Source organism: Pleurodeles waltl, chromosome 9 (genome assembly GCF_031143425.1).
Source record: "Pleurodeles waltl isolate 20211129_DDA chromosome 9, aPleWal1.hap1.20221129, whole genome shotgun sequence".
Taxonomy (NCBI): Eukaryota; Metazoa; Chordata; class Amphibia; order Caudata; family Salamandridae; genus Pleurodeles; species Pleurodeles waltl.
This window is the reverse complement of record NC_090448.1, coordinates 5900618-5918242: the sequence shown is the minus strand read 5'-3', so window position 1 is coordinate 5918242 and position 17625 is coordinate 5900618. Positions and strand designations below refer to the sequence as shown.

The window sequence follows — 17625 nt, the reverse complement described above, 5'->3', positions numbered from 1 at the left end:
GTCTGGCTGTGGCATCCAGTTCCTTGGTCAGCAGCCAGTCAGTGAAGTGGCCTTCATTGGTTCTTTGGTTCCTTGTTGCAGTAAAGTGATATCTTTACTCTGGAGGGAGATCTTTGGTGATTTTTGAAAAGTGGAGGTCCTCTGGGGGTTTGTAGAGTCCATCCAACTTCCAAACAACCCCTCAACTGAGATTGTCAAGACCTGGGGGCAGCAGGCAGGGTTTGGCTGTCTTTTCTTGGTGCAGCAAACATCCATAGTCCGAGCCTTGGCTCTTCTTTGCTGCTGGTCTTCTTTTGTCCTTGGAATCTGATTTCTTGGTCTTGGGATGCCCACTGAATACTGTACTTGTTAGGGGTAGGGTGTAGGTGTAGGTGTTTAGGGGCGTACCTAGGAGTGACCTAGGAGTGACCAATGGGTCAGCTTTCTTAGGGTGGTCACACCCATTAAGTGCCCACTTGCTGTGGGCAGAGGTCACTTCCCTACACCTGCCTGGCTATTTTCCTTCAAAGCAAGACGGAGGAAAATGAAATGGAGGGGTCACTTTGTATGCAACACCTTAGGGGTAGTGCAAGCTGGGTATGACCACTCCGCCTGTCCTTTGTGTGGTTTCCTGCCCTTGCTCCTGCCAAAAGTGGGGGTTTGCAATGAGGGTGGCCATCTGCTGCTAGCAGCAGGCTCGGAGGTCAAGTTTCAAAGGTGGTAAGCCCTTTGAAGCTTACTAGCAGGGCAGTTCACATTCCTGAGAGGGGGTATTTGCACTTTCACCCAGGCAGGGCTTTGTTCTGGGACTCAGAGAGATGGATCTCTCACCCCAGGGTTCCAGATCTTGTCTGGTGGTGTCAAGCTGGTTGTGACCAGCCAGCAACCATGCCAGGGTAGTTAGCTTTTGCAGGGGACACCTCTAAGGTGAGACCTGGGTACATTTTGTAATAAATTCAGTACTGGTACCTGTTTGGTATCAATCAACCTCAGAGTGATAAATCCAAACAACCCAGGGTTCAGAGTAGCCATCATGTAGCTCTGAAACTCATACTGACCAGTTTCCAGCACATGTATTAAAATGGCTGGCCGTTCACTTACTATGTCCCAGGTTTGGCAAGGACACTGTAGGGGCATATTGCTCATGCATTTATGCCCACACATACAATGTAGTGCACCCTGCCTTAGGGCCGAAAGTCCTGCCAGAGTGGTGACTTAACTATAGTGCAGGCAGGGTGTAGTGAACAGGGCACACAGGCTGTGTGCCATGTCAAGTTTCTCTTTTAGGATTGCATCTCAGAACACTCAGCCAGCAATGGCAGTGCTGGGAACTTCTGGATGCATGGCCCTAGAGCAGGGGTCTTCAAACTTGGGGGCGGGCCACCCTAGGGGGGCCTCTAGTGATCCCAGGGGGGGCGCCAGGCTCTGGTACAAAGATGTATTATGCAGATAACAGTGGTTTGTTTTAACCAGAAAACTATTTATTGCATTTTTAAATTGGTAACAGGACTTAACTGCATTGTTTAAATATGTCTAGACATATTTAAACATTGCCAACTTAGTGGAGTAATTGTTAAAAACAATTCTGAGGGTGGCCCGATGGTTATTTTGTTTTCCACCTTGGGGGGGGGGGGGGGGGGTCACGGCATGAAAAAGTCTGAAAACCACTGCCTTGAGGGTAGCACAATCTGTGCTTCTGCCCTCAGGGGCCTTCACTTAGTACCCCATGCCCTGGGTACCTAAGCACCATTTACTAGGGTCTTATAGTGGCACCTAAAAGTGTCTCCAATTGTGTCAATGCATCACAACTGTTTTGGGGAAAGAAAGCTGGCCCAGGGAGCCTACACTAACAACTTTGAGACCACATCAAATAGCAGGCAAAAAGTGGGGCTAACCATGACAAAGGAGGCCTTTTCTCACACTACCCCCTCCCCCCCAAAAACAAGTTTAGACTACTCTTTACCTAGTGAGTCTTCATCATCTAAGTGGAGGAACCTAGAAAGGCCATCTGCATTGGCAAGGGCAGTCTCAGGCTTGTGTTCCACTTGAAAGTCCATCCCCTGTAGTCTGACAGACCACCTAAGCAGTTTGGGGGTTTCACCCTTCGTTTGTTGTAGCCACCTGAGAGGGCTGTGGTCAGTCTGAACTATAAAGTGAGAGCCAAACAGGTATGGCCTCAGCTTCTTCAGTGCCTAAACCACTGCAAAGTCTTCCCTCTCTATGGCACTCCATTTGTCTTCCCTAGGGAGTAGTCTTCTGCTTATAAAAGCAACAGGCTGGTTATATCCATCATCATTTTTCTGGGCTAGGACCACTCCTACCCCCAGTTGAGAGACAACTGTTTGGACAATGAACTGCCTGGAGTAATCTGAAGTTTGTAGGTCTGGAGGAGAGCACATTGCATTCTGCAGAGAGTCCAAGGCCTTTTGACAACTTGCTATCAAGTTAACCTTTTTGGGCATTTTCTTGGACGTTAACTCTGTGAGGGGGCAACTATGGTGCCATCATCTTTAACTAATTCCCTATAATACCCAGTCAAGCCAAGGATTGCCCTGACATGTGTCTGGTTTGCGGGAGATTCCCAAGCCAGTATGGTCTGAATCTTGGTTGGAGAGGTTGAACTTGGCCTCCACCAACCAGGTGGCCCAAGTAAACAACTTTACCCTGCCCTATCTGGCACTTACTGCCCTTCATAATGAGGCCTGACGTTTGCAGAGCCCCCAAAACCTTCCTAGCTAGATCAGGTGATCCTGCCAGGTGGAGCTATAGAAAGCTATATCATTGAGGTAAACTGCACTAAAGGATTCCCGCCAAGCAAGGACTTAGTTCACAAACCTTTGGAAAGTGGCAGGTGCATTCTTTACTCCAAAGGGCATAACAGTGAACTGATAATGCCCACTAGGAGTGGAGAATGCTAACCTCTCTTTTGCTCCTGGGGTCAGGACAGTCTGCCAGTACCCTGATGTTAAATCAAAGGTACTCAGATATGTGGCTGCCCCTAGTCTGTCAATTAGCTCATCAGCTCTTGGGATTGTGTGTGCATCCATTTTTGTTACAGAATTTAAGTTCCTGTAATACAAACACACCTCATCTCCTTATTATCTCCTTTTGAGTAAGGTTTGGGGACTAAAACTACTAGGCTAGCCCAGGGACTCTCTAAGGGTTCAATGACACCCAAATGCAACATCTTTTTGACTTCAGGTTGTATGCTTTCCCTGACAGTCTGTTTGTAAATTATGTTTTTGACAGGCAAGCTGTCACTAGTGTCCACATCAGTGGTAAACCAAGAAAATGCAAATGTCATGAAATGATCGCGCACACTGTTGCCAATCTGAATTCCAAGGTTTACATGTTAGAAATGAATCGCGCACTCTGCCGATTCGAAGAAGAAGATGCAAATACCTTGAAATGATCGCGCACACTGTTGCCTATCTGAATGCCATGAAAACACACTCACGCACACAGAGAGTTTCACAACTAGGCCCAAAACTCTAATGTCTTTGAGAACGGGGGTCGGGGGCCAGCCCGACCTCCGCCTTACCGCCCTGCTCAAGGATCACCAATATAATGAGGGCAGGCCTTGAATATCAAGGTAGGCCTCCGGAACAGGAGCTCAGGAAGTTGCTGCTGCTCTGCATCAGGACCTCTGAAAAGTGAGCACGTGGAGCTGGGCTGGCTCCCTTATATAGAGTCAAGCCCAGCCCCAAACTACACCCAGTCATGCTACAGGGTAAGCTTCTAGAAGGTCCTAGAAAGGGACCACACCCTAACACACTCAGTAAGCCTGCAGCAATACTTTGCAAATGAACAGTTATTGCAAACATCATTAATAGTGCTTTTCAAGGTTAAACTCTGCAATGCAAAAGGTTAACATACTGCATATAAACACAATGCATGAATTCTGCTCTTGCATAAAGACAGGGTTTTTGCATTTTTGTCACCTGTAGAGTGTGCACTGTCCTGATGTTGACAGGCTGGCCTGAAGATTTTGGCTTGCTTTCTCCATGTACTCTGCCATCCATGAACATAGGCAAAGTACAAAGTGCACAGAGTCTTGCTTGGGATCTTTGAGAGGTTTTCCCAGCCTTCCCTTTCAGGTCTTAGTGGTCCCCTGACAGGATATCCAAACAAAAGTTCAAATGAAGAGAATGCTACTCCCTTTTGTGGCACTTCCTTGTAGGCAAAAAACAGAAATGAAAGTAAGACATCCCATCTCCTGGGTTTTTCAGGGAGTCCTCCAAACATGCCTTTTAGCATCTAGTTAAATCTTTCAACCCACCCATTTGTTTGAGGATGGTATGGGGTAGTGAACTTATAAGTCACACCACATTCCATTCACATATGTTTCAAGTATGCAGCCATGATGTTTGAACCCCTGTCCGATACTACCTTCTTAGGGAACCCAACTCCAGTATAAATATCCAGGAGGGCCTTTGCAACTGCAAGAGCAGTAATAATCCTAAGGGATATAGCCTCAGGATATCTAGTGACATGATCCACTACCACCAAGATATGTCTATGTCCTGATGCTGTTTGGGGTGTCAAGGGGCCAACAATATCAACCCCCACCCTTTCCAAGGGAAACCCAACCATAGGTAGTGGCATTAAGTGGGCCTTTAAGCGTCCTCCTGCCTTGCCACTGTTTTGGCAGGCAGCAAAGGACTGTCAAAAGTCCTTCACTGTTTGTGACATTCCTGCCAATAGAAGTGGTTAACCAACCTGCTCCAAGTATTTGTTTTGGCCCAAATGCCTAGCTAGGGGAATGTCATGGTGAGTAAGGAGAAACTCTTTGAACTGCTGAGGTATTACCACCCTCCTGGATGTACCAGCCTTGAGGTTTCTGGCCTCCGTGAACAGGAGTCCATCCTTCCAATAAACCCTGTGGGTACCGCTGACACTACCCTGCTTTTCCTGTGTAGCCTGCTGCCTTAGGCCTTTTAGAGTGGGACAGATTCTCTGCCCCTGGCACAGATCCTCCCTAGAGGGTCACCTTGGGCCCAAGAGCTCTAGACTGTAAGGCCCAAGCTCTGCAGGCTCAGTTCCCTCTGAGAATGGCAAGTCCTCTTCTTTGGAAGAGAGGTTCTGACGTGTAATCTGATTTGAAGCTGGTTCCCCAGTCTTCTTGCCCTTTCTCTTGGGAGGATAGTCCACTATTTCAGGATCCAGCTCTCCTTTTTCTTTCTGAAGTTTGCTCTGGGCCCTTGTCTTGACTCATGCCCATTCAAGGATCCCAAGCATGGCTGCATGGGTCTTCAGTTCTACTTCAGCCCAGGGAGAATGCTCTAGGTCATTTCCAAGCAGGTAATCTACTGGGATGGATATGGCCACAACCACTTCTTTTTGCCCTACGTCTCCCACTCCCCCAATCAAAGGTTACTATAGCCATGAGATAGACCTCTGTCTCACTGTCAGCACTGGCGACCGGATAAGACTTCCCTACCAGGTACTGATGTGAGTGGACCATGTGCTGAGTTACCATGGTAACAGTGGCTCCTGTGTCCCTCAGTGCTTCCACTTTCTCCCCAATAATCAAAGGGTGCTGCCTGTATATTTGCATATTACTTGGCCAGGCAGCAGAGGATAATTCTACCCCTTCCTCAGTGACTATTGTTGGCTCTGTGGGATCACTGACGTGGTCAGGCCACACCTCTGATCCCTTTTGGAGATTAGCAATTGCATTTACTGCAGGTAGACTAGAGGCATTCTTTTTGGTTTTACAGCTAGGATCTCCAGTTTGGTGCCCTCTGTTTTTGCGATCATAGCATCAAGCCTTGCTGCAATAAAAGTTATTTCCTTTGTACCCACCCCTAGACTGTGAGCAGTCTCTGGGCTCACCCTTCTGTACAGGGTTTGGGAGACCTTTAGAAGACTCTTTATTTTTGCTTTGGCTCCCATCTTTCCCTTGAAGTGGAGGGAGGGGGGCATTTTGGCCTCTTTCTTTTGCCCTCCCCCACCAGTGGTAGTTTTAGTTACCTTTGTTTTGACCCAGAAGTCTGCCTTCCTCCCCAACTCTTGAGGGGAAAGTGTACCTTGGCTACCAGGTATTAATGTAGCCTCTCGTTATACCTATTACTCAGCAGATGCTCTTTCATGAATAGGTTGTAAAGCCCATCATAATTGTGTACCTTGTTCCCAGATAACCAACCACCCAGCATTTTTACTGAATAGTCCACAAACTCTACCCAAGTTTGGCTCTGGGTTGTTTTTACCCTCCCTGAACTTTATGTGGTACTCTTAAGTTGTAAATCCTCTATCAGGCTACTCTTCATGAGGTCATAGAATGTAGACTCTGCCTCATTCAGTGTCAGGGGCCTATCCCTGCACATTCCTGAAAATAACTCCCATAACAGTGTGCCCAGTGTTTTTTCCCAATTTATCTCCCAATTCAGGCTCTTTCAAAGGCAAACGAAATTTCACTATATCATCTCCTTCTGTAAAGGGAGGGACAACTCCTTACGGGAGTTTAATATCGAAAGGTTTCGCTTTCAATACTTGATGCTGCCACCGGAGATGGGTCCTAGGCCCAACTCTTTTCTCTGTTTCTCAATTTCCAGAAGGTGACTTTCTACAGCCGTTTTAGCCTGGCAAATGCCAGTTCTTCCTCTCTGGGTGCACTAGTGCCTTGGGTGGAAGATCTCATCCCCATTTGCCACAGGGTCCTCTTCTCCCCCAGATACTTCATCATTTAATTCATCTGTGGGGTTATCTATGTCATGCTGGGCCACCAGAAGCCTAAGCTTATCTGCACTGGGGCTTTTTTCCAGTACGAATTTGGTACAGCCTGCAGATCCTCCTTAACTGTTCATAGCTGTACGCCTGGTAAGTGGCCACATTGGGCTCCTGGCTCTGGCTCCCTGCACCTGACATGTTTTAATCTATTAAAGCTGGGTCCTTTTTATACATTTAGAATCCCTTTTTGGATAAGGCCAACTAAAGTAAGGACATTTAAACCTTTTTGCTAGAGTTGTAGGGACCTAACCAGGGCCCTAGCAATTATTTTTAATTTTTTTAAAGAATTCTAGCCAATTGAAAAAACAAAAACAATTGGGCTAAAGACAATTTAGAGAGTTATTTGTGTGCTCACAAAATTGACAAAGTGGTATCAGCAAATGCATACTCCTTATCCCACCGCTGATACACCAAATGTAGGAGGCTGACCCTGTATGTAGTGTGCAAAGCTAGGCACACTGCATAGGGGGTCCAGGCAACCACACATTGGTTTACAGAGGTAAAAACTTATGCTCTAATTTGTATGGGAGCTTGGTCTAGCAGTTAGGCTAATCTTGGAGAAGTGCAAAGCATTTGTTGTTCTCATAGTATCAATAAATGAGACCACACAGTCAAAAGAATAAATCGAGACAAATGTACAAAAATACTTGGGATTTTTATTAAAATTTTAAGACCAAGATCATCAAAATCGTTAAAGTACTTTTTAGGTCATGAATTTTTTATAAAAATAATCTATGTGCATAATTATCCACCATAGGAATCACTGGAGAAAACACTTTGAAAATAATATATAGTCAGGCAGTGCGTGTACCAATGTCTCCTTTTGCAGGTATGTCAAAGTCATCGGTGGGCACTATGGACCAGCCAGAAAATTTCAGGTGGCTCCTGGTTTCACTGGAAGCAGCTGTAGAAAGTCTTTGGAGCTGGTGCCAGGCCACTGCAGGGGACCACTTGGAAAAGCACTGCACAGGTGGACTTAAAGGTAAATCCGGTGGGTCCCCTTGGAGTGTTGAGGTCGCAAGGGGTGGGGAACCTTAGGGCACAGTTGGATCTTCGGTGCAGGGCACAGGTTGGCAGGATGCTGAGCGAATCGGTGAACCAGGAGCTGTGTGCAAAGGTGCCATTGGAAGCAGGAGGTAGGTCGATTTGAGGTTCGCTTGCAGGTCTGCAGGGGCACACTTTTTGGAGGTCCTGGTGTTTTCTGAAGTCCTTCGACTGGGGCTTCCTCCTGGTTCTTTTTCAGTCTGATGATGACTGTCTTTCTGAGTGTCCGATGTGGAGTGACCAGTACCTAGGTCTATTTCACAGTTCGGTCACTGGAGGTTGCAGTACCACCAAACTTCCCACACTGGGAGGATTCATCCTCGTGATCCAATGGGTGACATTTGGTCCAGCTGGGGCATCTGGTTCCTTGGTTAGCAGCCGGTCAGTTAACTGGACTTCACTGGTCTTTATTTCACGGGAGTGATGCCTTCACTCTGAAGGGAGATCTTTGGCAGTTTTTAGAGAAGCGGAGATCCTCTGGGTGCTTGCAGAGTCTGTCCAATGTCTTAGCAACCTCTCAGTGCCAATTGTTGAGCTCTGGGTGCAGCAGGCAGTGTTTGGTGCTTTCTTCTTGGTGCAGCAGTGTAGGAGGCTGGCTTGCTGTATGGTGAGTACCCAAGGTACTTACACCTTATACCGGGTTCAGGTATCCCTCATTAGTGTAGTGTAGTCATTGTCTAGAAGCCAGGCCCTCTAGAGGTAGCTGTGGATGAGCAGCCAAAGGCTTTTCTAGGAGACATGCAAAGCTCATGCAATATCACTGTAGTCACACACATGAAAGAAAACACTCTGTGTTACAAAAATAAAGGTACTTTATTTTGGGTACACAAATACCAAAAATACCATGAAGGCTATACTCCCATAGGAGGTAAGTAATACCCAACGTAAATACACTAGTATGCCGAAAAAGGCATAAACATAGTCAGTCAGTGCAATATAGTGAAATCATAATAGAGAATAATGGCCCTAGGGGGAGTACATACCATATACTAAAAAATGGAATGCGAGAGACGATCGCCCACCTAGGTAAGTGGATTGTGTAGAGAGAGAGCCCACAGAAGCACAGGTAGCACCCACAGGAGTCCCACAGGACGGGACACAGAAGTAGCCCATGCAGCACTACGAAAAAGGATCCCACGCTGCAGGAGAGTCACACTGGGAGCTGTGCACAACAGGATAGAGTACTGGGGGCTGGAGCATCAAAGTACCTGAAGATCCATCAAAGTGCCTGAAGATCCCTTGGAAAGGATGCCAACAAGCCTTGGCAGCTGCAAATGACGTGGTGCACAGGGGTACTGTCCTGCATGGGGAAGCAAGGGCTTACCTCCACCCAAACTGGACAGTTGGAAGAGAGGAATCCTGCTGGATTCTTGCAAGCTAAATCTGAGGAACCACCCAAGAGAGGGACCCTAAATAGCCCTGAAAGGAGGACTGGTAACCTAACCAGGTAAGAACCTATCAGGAGGGGCTCTGATGTCACGGTCCTGGCCTGGCCACTCAGATGCTCCCAGAGTTCCCTGCCAACCTTGAGTCCAAGATGGCAAAACCCAGAGACTCTCCGGAGGAGCTCTGAGCACCACCCTTGGGGTGGTGATGGACAGGGGAGTGGGCAGTCCCCTTTCCTTTGTCCAGTTTCGCACCAGAGCAGGGACTTGGGGGTCCCTGATCTGGTGTACACTGGTTTGGACAAATATGCCCTTCAAAGCATTACCAATAGCTTGGAGAGGCTACACCTCCCAAGTCTGTAACACCTATTTCCAAAGGGAGAGGGTGTAACACCCCTCTCCCAAAGGAAATCATTTGTTTTGCCTTCCTGGGCTTGAGCTGCTCAAGCAACGGGAGGGCTGAAACCTGTCTGTGAGGTGGCAGCAGCTTGGGCTGCACGGAAAACCTCAGAAGGCTGTAATGGCAATACTGTGGATCCTCTAAGAAGCCACCAGAGTGCATGGAATCATACAACCAATGCTTGCAAAAGCATTGGGGTATGATTCCAACATGTTTGATACCAAACATGCCTATGTTTGGAGTTACCATTATGTAGCTAGAGATAGGTATTGACCTATGTCCAGTACACACTTAAAATCGCATCCCTGCACTCACGAAGTCTGGAAAAATTGGCCTGGAGTTAGTGGGGGTACATCTGCTAGTGCAGGGGTGCCCTCACACACAGGTACTTTGCACCCTGTCCTCTGGCCTAGAAGGCCCCCCATAGTGGTGACTTATAAGTGACCTGGTGCAGTGAAAAGTGACAGTGACAGGGTGATGAACCCTTTGCTTGGGCTCCCTATGGGTGGCAAAATATATTCTGCAGCCCATAGGGATTCCCTGGAACACCAATGCCCTGGGTATGTAGGTACCATATACTGGGGACTTACATTGGGGCACCAGTGTGCCAATTGTGGGATGAAGTACAGAGTTTTGGGGGAGAGAGCATAATCATTGGGGTCCTGGTTAGCAGGATCCTACTGAACACAGTCAAACACACTGATATCAGACAGAAAAAGGGGGTTACCATACCAAGAAAGTGGGTACTTTCCAGCAAGCAGGACTTCAGTTCTCGAGCCATGGGTCTTCTTTGTTGCAGGTCCTCTCTTGTCCTTGAAATCTGAGTCTCTGGTCTAGTGGTGCCCACTAAGGCCCGTATTTATACTTTTTTTTAGCGCCGCATTTGCGCCGCTTTTTGACGCAAAACGGCGCAAACCTACAAAATACAATGGTCTTTTGCAAGTTTGCGCCGTTTTTGCGTCAAAAAAACACGCAAATGCGGCGCTAAAAAAGTATAAATACGGGCCTAAATCCCATATTTAGTGGGCATTTAGGGGAGAACCTAGTAGTGACCAATGGGTCATCTACCTTAGAGAGGCTACACCCACTAAGTGACCACTTTCTGTGGGCAGAGGTCACTTCCCTATACCTGATTGGCTATTTTCCTTCCATGAAAGATGGAGGAAAATTAAATGGAGGGGTCATTTTGCATGCAACACCTTAGGGGAGGTGCAAGCTGGGGCTGACCACTCCTCTTGTACTTTGTGTGTTTTTCTACCAGTGCTCCTGCCAAAATTGGGGGTTTGCAATGGTGGCGGCCATCTTCTGCTAGCAGCAGGCTTGGGGGGGGTCGAGTTTCAAGGGCTGTAAGCCCTTTGAAGCGCGCTAGCAGGGCAGACGACATTCCTGGGGGGAATGTGTGATAGCACATTTGTACAGGAATGGCTTTGTTCTGCGAACCAAGGAGTGGGATCTCTCACCCCAGGGTTCCAGAATCTTGTTGGGTGTAGGTTGGCTGCTTGTGACCAGTCAGCAACCATGCCAGGGTAGTTAGCGTTTGCAGGGGGCACCTCTAAGGTGACCCCTGGGTACATTTTGTAATAAATCCAATACTGGTACCAGTTTGGATTTATCATTCTGAGTTGTTTGATACCTAACAACCCAGGGCTCAGAGTAGCCACTATGTAGCTGTGAAACTCATACTGACCAATATCCAGCACATGCATTTAAAATGGTTGCTCTGTTCACTTACTATGTCCCAGGTTTGGCAAGGACACAGTAGGGACATATTGCTCATGCATCTATGCCCACACATACAATATAGTGCACCCTGCCTTAGGACTAGAAGGCCTGCTAGAGGGATGACTTACCTATATTACATGCATTATATAGTGGACAGGGCCCACAGGCTGTGTGCCATGTCAAGTTTGTTGTTTAAGATTACACCAGGACACTCAGCCTGCAATGGCAGTGCTGGGTGCATCTGGATGCATGCTCCTAGAGGGTTTCGCAATCTGTGCTGCTGCCCACAGGGGCCTACCCTTAGTACCCCACGCCCTGTGTACCTAAGTATAATTTACTAGGGACTTATAGTGGCACCTAAAGGTGTTGCCAGTTGTGCCAATGCATCACATCAGTTTTGGGAAAGAGATCTGGCCCAGCGAACCGGGTTAGCAGGGGCTCTGGGCACTAACAACTCTGGGACATCAAATACTAGGCAAAAAGTGGGGACTAACCATGACAAAAAAGACCTTTGCTCACACTTCAACACCCAAACCTTCTGCCCTGGTTGGAATTCCACCATAGCAGATTTCTGGCTATACCCGTGCTTCTGGAGCGCCTGCCTGGCCTGCAGCTTTTGGCTGGCTTTTTACCTGTACTCAGCCATTCTGGAACAGAGGTCAAGCACATAATCCGCCATGTGACGTCCATGGAAGTAAGACATCCCATCTCTTTCTGAGTTTTTCAGGGAGTCCTCCAATCATGCCTTTCAATTTCTAATTAAATCTTTTGCCCAGTCCATTGGTCTGTGGATGGTATGGGGTAGTGAATTTATTAGTCAGACTACATTCCTGCCATGTGTTTTAAGCATGCAGACATGAAGTTGAACACCTGACTGATACTACCTCTCTAGGAAATCTAACTCCAGTAAAATACATAGGAGGGCCTTGGCCACTCGGGCTTCAGGTGGCTTCCTGCCTCACCACTGGCTTGACAGGTCACATAGGACTGGCAAAAGTCCTCCACCTTTTGGCATCCCAGGCCAGTAAAAGTGATTCACTAACCTGTTCCAGGTTTTGTTCTGGCCTAGGTGCCCAGCTAGGGGGATGTCATGGGCCAGTGTGAGGAGGAACTATGTTTTCTTTGGGTACTACCACCCTCCTGGTTGCCCCAGGCTTGAGATTTCTGGCATCAGTATACAGGCACCCATCCTCCCAATAGACCCTGTGGGTACCACTAACATCACCCTTTGCTTACTGAGCAGCTTGCTGCCTAAGGCCTTTAAGGGTGGGACAGGTCAGCTGTCCCTGGCACAGAGCCTCCCTAGAGGGTCCCCCTGGTCCCAAGAGCTCTTCCGTGTAAGGCACAAGCTCTTCAGTCTCAGTTGCCTCTGGGGTAAACAGGTCCTCTTCTTGGGAAGAGGGGTTCTGAATTGGAATATGTGTAGAAGCCGATTCCTCCAGACTTCTTGACGTTCCCCTTGGAGGGTTGGTCCATTCTTCCAGGATCCAACACCTCTTGTTCACTTTGGAGTTTGGTTTGTGCTCTGCTCTTTACACAATTCCATTCTGGGGTCCCTAGCATGGCTGCATAGGTCCTCAGCTCTACTTCAGCCTGGGGAGAATTCTCCAGGTTATTGCCAGGCGTTCAGCCTACAGGGATGGATGGGAACACTTTGTACCCACCCCGGAACTGAGGAGTCTCGTGACCCACCCTTCTGAACAGATTTTTGGGGGCCTGATCAAGACTTTGTTTTTGTTTTGGTTCCCATCTTTCCCTTGGGGGGGACTTTTTGGCCTTTTTCTTTTGGTCTCCCCCACCAGTGGTTATTTTGGTTACCCTTGTTTTGACCCAGTGGTCTGCCTTCCTCCCCAACTCTTGAGTGGAAAGTGGACCTAGGTCTTACAACAACTCATGTAGTTTCTTATTGTAACAATTACTTAATAGATGCTCTTTCATTAATAAATTGTAAAACCCATCATAATCTTGTCCCTTGTTACCTTCTAACCAGTCACCCAGCAGTTTTTTCTGATTAGTCCACAAATTCTACCCAGGACTGACGCTGGGTTTTTCGAATCTCTCTGAATTTTATGCAACCCTCTTCAGCTGTGAATCCAAAGCCCTTAATCAGGGTACCCTTCATGATGTCATAGGATTTGGCTTATGTCTTATTCAATGTCAGGAGCCTATCCCAGCATTTATCTGAGAGCAGTTCCCACATTAGAGTGGCCCAGTTTTTCCTTTTCACCCTCCTACCCCCACAGGCTCTTTCAAAGGCAGAAACCATTTGATGATATCACCTTCAGTGTAAGGGGGGGACAAATCCCTTTGGGAGTTTTAGGTTGAAAGATATCTCTTTGTCCCTATTTATGTGTATGCTGCCACCAGAAATATGTCATAAGCCAATCTCTCTTCTTTTAACTTCTGTTCCAAAAGTTGTGCCTCTAAAGCCAACCTTTTGGACAATCTGTCTAGGTTCAGGTCCTCCTCTGAGGGGACACTTGTGCTTGGGGGAGGAGGGCTTTGACTACTCCTTGTTTGTCCTCAGTGTTAGCTTCTTGCTCAGAAGTGTCTTCTTACCCATTTTCTCTGGGATGGTCTTTGTCATACTGTACCACAAGTTGTCTAAGCTTTTCTGTGGTAGCACCCCTCCCAATGGGGATGTGGTAAGTCTGGCAGAGAGCCCTTAGGTGTTTATGGTTATATCCCAGGTAAGGGGCCAGGTCAAGTTCCTGAGCCTGGTTCTCTGCACCAGACATGTTTATTGACTAAAGTTGGGACCTTTTTAACTTTTTGAATAACGTTTGCAAACTTTTTCTGTGGCCTAGCTATAGTGAAATACTTTTGGATTTCAAATTGCTAGTTTAAGGACCTAACCAGGGCCTTAGCAATTAATTTTAACATTTCGAAAAATAGTCCAATTGTAAAATACAGCTAGACTAAAGACAATTTTTAGAGTTATTCATGTGATCTATTAGTGATAAAATAGTATTAGCAAATGTCTTGATTTCCACCACTGGTACGCCAAGTGTAGGAGGCTAGCTCTCTATATAGTGTACAAAAATGATGCAACCCCACCTTGGTATCCAGAGACAAAAATAGACACCTGCCAATGAGTTATTAAGAACCTGCAGGACTCTGGTGGCTGTTGGAAGCAATTTTTGTCTGCGGTGGAGAAGCCTTGGCCATCTTTCTTCTCGCAACAGGCCTCCTCTACTTCTGCCAGAAAGGTAGCAGAGCGCTGTACAGGGTCATACAGGGTTTGTACCTGGATACTTCCTATTGAAAGAAGCATTGATCAGTTTTAACTGCTTCATGGTTTGTAAATTCATTGCTAAAGTAGTCAGTAGGGGTGAAAAATTGACCCAACAATTCCGGACGCACAGGATGCAGGAGCAACAGCAGCAGCTCTACCCTAATGAGTGTCTTGTTCCACAGGATGCCAACCTGCTCTCCTTGGTGACAGACCCCGTGCACTTGCCCTTCACAATGCTCTGGCCCACAGATGCAGCATTTGGCTCGCTCTCGGAGAACCAACAGCGGTACCTGTATCATGAAGACCACAGGGACAAGTTGGCCGCATATCTAAAGGTTCTCATGATCAGGGATGTGAAGGTAAGAGCCTGTGTGAAGAACTTGAAGCCTTTTCTACTTGTAAACATGATGCCCATGTGGCTCCCTAGCATACTGTAATCAAACTTGTTTCTATTCCTTCTAACCCTGCATGTTTTATTTGCTCACCTTGCACTCAGATCAGGTGTTCCTCATGTGTGCCAGTCTCACCAGAGCTGCCATAGCTCACATTTCAAATAAAGATTAATGAATAGGAGGAGCCGGAGTAAAGACCACTGCTGTGCTGTCCTGAGCACTAGGAAATATGCATGGTTAGGTATCAGAGTATTTATCATCAGCACTAGTAAAGAAGGTTTTATTCCAGCGAAGCAACTCTTGATATAAATCTAGTGGTGCTCAGAATGCAGGTTCAAGCTCATGGATGCTTCCCTGGGTGATCCAAAGAACAGCAGTCAGATCTTCCAACCTACACAAAGTCGGGCACTGCACACACAGAGCAAGGCGGTCTCTGTGAAGTCTGCAGCCGCCATCTTATATCGTGGACATGCATCAATGTTCTTAAGCTCAAAGTGTTCATCTTAAGAGTGGACAGGGAGTACACCGGGCCCTGGGACATCTGCACTCAGGTCTCTGAGGCTGGCTTTGGAAACAGTTTGGTCAGATAGTACATGTCTACAAAATATCCTTACAAATACAACATGAATATCTTGTGTATTAATTAGTGAGCGGATCTGGGGTTTGCCAATGAAGGACGGATGGAGGAGTTCACTGCTATCACTCGGGCATTCACTAGTCAGAGCAGTGACAACATGAGCTGGATCTTCCAGGCATGCACGGCTGCACAATTTAGTCACAACGCTAGTTATCGCGACTGCCGCAGACTCCACAAGTGAGTCTTGTGAGTTCGATCTGTGAGAAAGAGAGGAGACATTTCACATCAGTGAAAACATCAGATTGTGTTTTTGCTGACTGTTTGAGGATGGTGGTAGCTCACATCTGCTCCACAAAGTCCTGCCACTGAGACAAGCCGTTTACAGCAGCAGCTCATCCATGCCCTATGTGTGTGCAGGTGGTCATTTAGCCGCAGGTGCACGGCTGACTGAGGTGCTTTTCCATGGTCCCAAAATCCCATTACTCAAATCCTGAACAAATATTAGTAAGGCGCTGGCCTTTTTTTGAGTATCTGTGGAAAGTTATTGCTGGTGGTGAGGCGGCTGTGATCCTGTCCCTGGAGGATATCACCTGCAGGCAGCTGTCTACCAAGCTCCAGCACCATCATCTTTGCATCCTTTTGGTTTTTGCTGTGGGGTAGAGTGGTCATGGAGAAAGGGAGCTGCTGTCACATTGTGTTTTTTTTATTTCTTGAATTCCAAGAGTCTCCCATTCGTCTTGATTGTCATACTTCAATGGTACACCTGTTTGTTTCCAAAACCCCAAGTATTTCCCATTATCTGGGTAAGTGTCCATGATCACATTTGATTTTCCAGATTTATTTTGCTTCTTTTTTTATTTATTAGATGAATTTCTGAAAGCTTTCATGGCCAGAGATGAATTTCACTTGGTCAGGTCACCCTCCCCCATTCACCTTTGCACTTCAAGAGATCCTGAGAGGGTGAAAACCAGTGTGATATCATCTTGGGGATGTAGACACAGTAAAGGCACCTGGCAATTATTCTAAACACCCCCCTTCCCCCTCCTTCATCTCTAAAACTGCTAACCCCTGCTCAGGAGTTAACAAAATGTATCCACCACAAAACTGACAAACGGGGTATGCGTTGTCTGGCTTGAGAAGTCAGAGATGCAATGAACTATGCCGTTAACCGAAGATTTGTCTTCCACTGTTACACATCCAACCCAAACTTTATTCCATGCTCTAGGACAGGCTCTGGATTTGGCTTCCAAGGTTACAATTCATGGCCTCTACATGCACACACATTCATTTAGTCTTTCAGTGACGTAGAGGCTGGATAAACAAACCATTTTTTAAAGGTTTTGTTTCTGCAGCCCTCAAGAAAGGTAGATTACTATCCACTTAAAAAAAGCCCTTTGTGGACTGGTCCATCCTGACCAACTTTCATACCATTGAGGTAATACCTGTCATGGCGAATGTGATGGCAGACTGTGCAGTGAGTCCTACACAGATGTTTCTAGACAACTTCTCCTTACATTTATCTGTCCAGCTGGAGGTTAAACCCAGTCAGAGGACTCAAACTACTGTGTTCTGATTTTCAGAGGAGCAGCTTTGGATGTTTGACTTTGGACCTGGTCTTCCTTGACCTATTCCAACAAATGATCCAGAAAATCCACCAGTTTTAGTTCGAATTATGCCAGTTTCCTCTATTTATAAAAAAAATCTTCTGCTATGTTTGAAGCTGTTCGTCTTTAGTGAATCCACAGCCTCAAGATGAACCCTTATCACACCTTCACTGTACTTTACTGCATCCCAGGGGTCCCCCAGGGCTCTGTTGTTTTTAACATTCACAGGTCTCTCTCTTTCTATAGGAAGCAACTCCCAGTTTGTTGGCTTGGCTGCACCGATGACATCCAATTGTACAGGGCTTTCACTAGAAAGGCAGCTTCCGGGCATGGCTCTCAAGGTCTGTCTGGATTCCATTGTGCAGTAGATTCCCGACAGCTGGCTCCAGCTCAGGGCAGTCAAGACAACTGTGGTAAACAACTAAGGGCATGCTCTTCCAGCTTAGAAGAGGAAAAGACTGGGGAAACCGTCAAGTCCCGCGCCCACAGATGTTAATACTTCCTGTCCATAAAAGTAGTGTCGAGGAATGGCAGTCTGTTCCCATACGTAGCCTAAGT

The 17625-nt window shown here is 47.0% G+C and overlaps 1 protein-coding gene across 2 annotated transcripts in view; it reads left to right on the top strand.

Annotated features, from left to right (window-relative positions):
* The window catches only part of STAB1 (stabilin 1), an 829863-nt gene that overhangs the window by 578973 nt on the left and 233265 nt on the right, over positions 1-17625 (top strand). For both annotated transcript variants that reach the window (XM_069206091.1, XM_069206090.1), the window contains exon 52: positions 14677-14853. In XM_069206091.1, the coding sequence (XP_069062192.1) occupies positions 14677-14853 (177 nt within the window). The remainder of the gene's footprint in view (positions 1-14676; positions 14854-17625) is intronic.